The sequence below is a fragment of the Nanorana parkeri genome, unplaced genomic scaffold, assembly GCF_000935625.1.
Source record: "Nanorana parkeri isolate BGI_ZX_2015 unplaced genomic scaffold, ASM93562v1 scaffold384, whole genome shotgun sequence".
Lineage (NCBI taxonomy): Eukaryota > Metazoa > Chordata > Amphibia > Anura > Dicroglossidae > Nanorana > Nanorana parkeri.
Window position 1 is genome coordinate 1302978 of NW_017306652.1, and position 6140 is coordinate 1309117.

Below are 6140 nucleotides of genomic sequence, written 5' to 3' on the forward strand. Positions count from 1 at the left end.
AGCTAAGCTGCTGTAATGAAACTAAATGTACCTTCCTAAGTTAACTTTGAATATGAATTACCCCCCAGCAGCTACAAAGGTCAGAGGTCAGTAAGGGTTCGTTATTGAGCTCATTTACTGTGTCTTAAGCAAATGTGAATATTTGAGGGTCCAAAGCCTGGTGGTCTCTGTTCTACTATAAATTACATTGTTAATTCCAATGTTGTTAAAAGTAAGGGGTACACACCACTAATAGTAACTATCCTCCTTGCAGGTGATCCATAGCAGTCCTTGGGATATAACTGGAGGTCTGGGCAGAGCACATGACATGCTTCGTGAAACACTAACATAAGGATGTTCTGTGTGAGAGAATATGCTACACATTTTAGTAAAATTGTCAGAAGAAACATGGTTTTTTAAACTGTGGAACAGAAGTATATGCTCTCACAAACTCTGGTTTTGCAGACTGCAATCCCAAGGATATTAGAGCCCCCAGAGGCAGTGTAAACTGGATGGCAAATTCTGTCCAATCTTTAAACAGCAATGGTGCTGGGGTATAGAAAAGGTTCTGAGAAAGGCACAAAACTGACCAAAGTTTCAAAAAGACACCAAAAACCATGTATGTGACTACAACAGACCTGCATGTTGCAATAAAAACTATAAACACAGACTGCACTTTTGATTTTAATTGAAGCCTTGTGTCTTGTTTATAGTTTTTCATTCAAACATGCAGGTCTGTTGTTGTCACATATAGAGGTTTTTATTTTTCTAATTAGAGACCTTCTACTTGGGAGTGTTGTGGTCTGCAATGTTGTTCTTGTGTGTTCTATAAAAATCTGTCCTAGTGAGCTGACATAGTTTACTCAGTATACAGAATGTTCAATTCCCCCTAAATGAACGTGTTAATCTATCTGGACATAAAACGATAATGGAATACTTGTTTGTGCTACTACAGGTTCCTGAATTTGAGACCTATTTTTTTGTTGAACTCTATGATGTTAGTGCTGGTGCATCAATAAACAGTAGTATTCGATTTGCCAAAGTAATCGTCCTGGAAAGTGACTCTCCTCGTGGTCTCATATCCTTTGCACTGGGGTCTCGAGTGGCTATTGCACATAAGAAGACAACTTTAATCAGCCTTCAGATTTCCCGAAACCCCAACACATCTCAGACAATTTCTTTGGAATATATTATAATGGTAAGTTGGAACAGTAGATATATATGCTTGTAGGTCTATAGTTAATACCAATATTCTGAAAGCAAAGGGACCAAATGTTGTCTACCTGAAATCAAATCCTTCTTTGTGTTGTTTGAAGTGTATGCTATATTTTGGATTGCATTTAAAACTAGAGGAGGTCAGATCAGGGGTGTTTCTACATTTCTAAAGACCTAGGGCACCCCTGGGCACCTAGATTAAAATGTTGAAGCGTTTATACCATTATAAAAAGTGGCTAAACTTGTTTCTCATTCCTCATGAATTCAACATAACATTTTAATTTATTATTTTATATTATATTTATTTTATATTATTTTATTATTGCTTAAAAAAAGAAAAAATAATACATGATTCAAAAATGTGATAAAATAATATTCTGAAAGCACAATGTGCATATAATATATATCATTGCTAATCAATGGGCTAATAATATTTACTGAAATGAAGAGGTTTAGGTAAATGTAAAAACCAAATACTTGATTACAAATTCCAGGTTCAATAATTATATACGCAACATGATTCCAAAGAATTGTGAGGGGAAAATGCAGTTACTAGGGGGTGGTAAAAATGGATGACCAAAATTAAATGGATTGTACTTGTGATAACGTTGACTATTGCAAAGAAAACCTGGGGCACTCAGAAGAAGAAGACCTGTGGAACATCCCCGGGTTGCCAGAGTTTAGCATTGCCCCTGGGATAAATATTGCCACTTTGAAAAGAGAATATGATTGTACTATATTGTGCTTGATACTTCAATTTTTTTTTCTTTTAAGGAGCTAAGACGATCTGAAGTGATTGGCCATACAGTAATTTATCCAGCTGTTGGAGGCCAGGATTTTGTCAGCTCTGAAGGGAGAATAACATTTGAGTCTGGGCAAAGGACTCTTGTACTGGATATTACCCTCACTCCAGACACTGCCTCACTCAATCCATACCCAAAGCGTTTCCAGGTCTTACTTATGAATCCTTCAGGAGGTGCCAAAATTGATCCACTGTATGGAACTGCCAACATTACCATTGTGTCAGACCCCTCATCTCAGTCTACCTGGGGATTACTTGATCAGCTCAGTCAACCCTACGATGAGAACATACTGAACAGAGTTTTGCAGACTCTTAACAATAAGGCTGGTTCTGAATTCTCACAAGAGCAACTTGGTGCAACAATGACTATCATGGAAAAGGTATAATCACAATGATGAAATTATAATAAAGGGACTTTGTTTGTCATTGAGAAGTTGATATTGTGAACACAAAAAGGATACCCAGGCATAAGTGTAGCCCATAAACAGACATTTAGCATCCGATTAACAATAATTATTGTTAATAATTATGGATACCCAGGCATAAGTGTAGCCTATCCCATAAACAGACATTTAGCATCCGATTAACAATAATTATTTTTATTATTATAATATAAATATCCAGTTTTCAGTGACCAAGTGTTTATCCTCTTCTACATAGCAAAGTAATTTTTATTATTATTATTATACAGGATTTATATAGCGCCAACAGTTTGTGCAGCGCTTTACAACATAGGGAAGACATTGTCATCACAATACAATTCAAGACACAATAGTAAGGAGGGCCCTGCCTATGAGGGCTTACAATCTAAAAGGGAGGGGCAAGTGATACAAGAGGTGGTAGCTGTGTGGGGATGAATTGTTGTCAGAGATGGAGATAGACGGAGAGGTTGGGGTAAGGAGTTCCAAGAATGCAAGATACTCTAGTGAAGTCCCAAAGGCGAGCATGGGAGGAGTTGACGAGGGAGCTAGAGAGCAGGATGTCTTGGGAGGAGCGGAGGGGACGGTTAGGGTGATATTTTGAGACCAGGTTGGAGATGTAACCTGGGGCAGAGTTGTGGATGGCTTTGTAAGTGGTGGTTAATATTTTTAATTTTATCATTTGGGATAAAAGAATAAAGCAATAAAAGAAAGTCTAGAATATAAAAACAAGAAATGTGATAGGCAGTACAAGAACAGTAATGATAAGCTGAATATGAACACTCCTAAAGTTTGTGTTTTAAGGTAAATGCATAGATTGTCTAGGATTAGCCACAGATGGGTAGATGTCTTCCCAAGAATAAAGGACTTGGAGATGCCTGTCAATCAATTGCTGGCCTTGGACCCACTGGTGTTTCCCATGTTAATAATGGACTGAAGCAACACATGTGGTTATTATCTTCTAGTTTACACAGGTCACATTGAGATTTCCCAGCAGGTTGGAAAATGTACCTTAAAAATAACAATTGCTTCCTAACCACAGCATCATATCGGTACTGAAACAGGGAGCATGTAAATACACACTAGACCTAAAATCAGGTTTAGTCCTCTTAATGAACTACAGGTTCCACCATTTTCTGAAACAAACTGTATGTAACTGGTAGGAAAACTGTTCTTTGAGACTGTGTAACCATTAGGATAGAGGAGAATATTGAATATATTATATTCTCATATTTTATTACAACACCCCTTTGAGCATAAAGCTTTTGAGTGTGAGGTTTCTCAGTTTCCTAAGGCTAGGTATGCCTCTCCTGCCCACCATGTAACAATGCTTGAGCCTAGCAATAGGATGTTCAAGCACTGATCACTGAATTGTGGGAGGTAGGGGCAGCTTTAACATGCAAGAAAGAATGTAGCTCTAGTGGTTGATCAGAGCAGTGGGTGCAATGGCAGGACAGGAACCTCTATGTTCTTTCTCATTGCAGAGTTGAATTAACACCAATGGTGATAAACAGCATTGCTTTGGCAGAAGGTGTTTCCATATCATCGCATTAATCATAAACCCAAAACACAAAGTTTCATTTCCATTATAATTAATAACTGGGTGGCAAATCATGCCCAAGTTTACAGTTGTGCACGGACAATGAACTGGGTAATAGCACAGATACAGCTTAAAATATGGAGCTTTTTTCAGCTTTGCCTACAGTTGTTTCTGGCTGGTTAACTCTCAGCATGCGTGTTGGAGAAATCATAGCTTTTGTGATATGGGCTTTGATGAACAAGTTAAAGTGTGAATCTAAAATAATAACCGAGCAATGCAAACATTCCACAGCAAATTCTAACATAACCTAGGATCCTGAGTTGTTCGCTTTTTTCTGGTTTTCAGGTAGTAAGTGATGGTGGAACGGAGCTTCTAACTGAGGACAGCCGCATTCTGTTTTATGACATACTGTGCAGTCTTATTAGCCCAGACCGCTTGGATACACGTGGGTATAGTCCATTGATTGAAGTTGCTGAGGTTTATGCCTTTTCTCTACTTACTGGTGTGACCTGTGGCTCTCCGGGTACAAGGTAATGTAATGGTTAATCAAAATTATATGTTCTGTTACCGTCTGTAGTTGCTTTCTGTCAAATGTATAATTAATTTTTATACATTATCTGTTTTCTTAAGGCCTCTAGGGTTAAAGTACACATTGTTTCTAAAACAAAGATTAAAAAATCTTAGATGCTCAGAGGATGGATAACATAATGGAAAAATAATAACTATATATCACCTAGCACGAACCCAACAAGCACTACCACCTTTTGCCTTCAGGACAGCTTCAGTACTTTGAATGCTGCCATACAAGTTCTATGCATTATTCTTTAACCACTTCAGGACCGTCCACCATCAAAATACATCCTGTTCTGAAGTGGTTATACCAAGAACACGGCTGCTGCATCGTTTTAAACAGCCGGAGATGGAATGTGGTCCCCCCCCCCCCTGCCCCCCGCTTCCCTTGTAGGGTTACCCCCTTTTTTTCAAGCGAAACCCAAACACTCAAGCAATGCACGGACATTTTTTTGGGAGAATGAGTGGTGGCTTATTCATATGTAAACAGCTCTGCCCATTCATATGTAAATATCACAGTTGAGACTATTTTCAGTGGGGGGGTAGTAGCCCCTATCTTAATTTTGGTTGCCCCCGTCTGCCTGACATCTTTTGTCTGGGTTTCTGTTGCCATGAAACTGTCCGGGTGAATCCTGGGCAGGTGGCAACCCTATTCCCTGGGGCTCCACTGTTCCCCATGCGGGCCCAGGACCGGCACAGCATGTCTCCTCTGACAGACCAGAGGGAGATCAGGAACTTCCAGCAGCTGATCACTCTTCTGATCACTGGACCCTGAAGTGATGTGTATTACACGTTGTCACATTCTCCAGCTCTTAGAGCCAGGAGAAGAAGCTGGTGAAGCAGATACCATGCTTCACCAGTTTATTTGGGGTCCCTATGTGACATTAGGGGTCTGCAAGAGGGTCTTTTACATTATATTTGCTTTTACATAGGGGGCTTGTTACATATAAAAATGCAAAAACATTTTTTTAAAGTCCACCTCCCCACATGCTTGCACATACAATGCAAACACGCATTGGGAGCGCCAACGTGCAAAAACGAAAATTGTCCACACAAGTTACATGTGGGAGCGAGCGCAATAATTCTAGGGCCATCAATCACTGAACTAATGAGCAGTAAAAGCTTTTAAAAACAACACCTATAGGACATTATGGGTATTGTAGTTTTTTGCGTTTTCACGGGTGAACGCAATTTTAAAACTTGAAACGTTTGGTATCTATTTACCCGGCGTGACCCCATCGTTTATATTTTACCAACAAATTGGGTATTATATTCTGTTTCTTAATTTTAATGTGTTTCATCCTAAAAATACTGGTTTGATAAACATGTGCGCAAATACCGTGCAACATACAAAATTGCAACTAATATTTTTTTATTCTACGGGGCCTCTGCTTTCAGAAAATATATAATTGTTTGGGGGTCTGAAGCTGTCTTCTAGCCCAAAATTCAGATTTTATCATGTGTGTGCAAATATTAAGAAATTGCTCCGGACAGCAAGTGGTTAAGCAAAATGGTTTCCAGTTCTATTTGGTGTGAAGCTAGTAGAAATCGAGCTTGCAATGTGTCTTAAAGGAGAACTATGAGGCGAGTGATTTTCACTCAACCTCATAGTTCG

At 39.0% G+C, this 6140-nt stretch overlaps 1 protein-coding gene across 1 annotated transcript in view; it reads left to right on the plus strand.

Annotated features, from left to right (window-relative positions):
• The window catches only part of ADGRV1 (adhesion G protein-coupled receptor V1), a gene marked incomplete at its 3' end in the record, with an annotated part of 181443 nt that extends 176958 nt beyond the window's left edge, over positions 1-4485 (plus strand). Inside the window, exons 76-78 of the mRNA XM_018559232.1 lie at positions 935-1177; positions 1969-2376; positions 4301-4485. Of these exons, the coding sequence (XP_018414734.1) occupies positions 935-1177; positions 1969-2376; positions 4301-4485 (836 nt within the window). The remainder of the gene's footprint in view (positions 1-934; positions 1178-1968; positions 2377-4300) is intronic.
• Positions 4486-6140: the final 1655 nt, after the last annotated feature.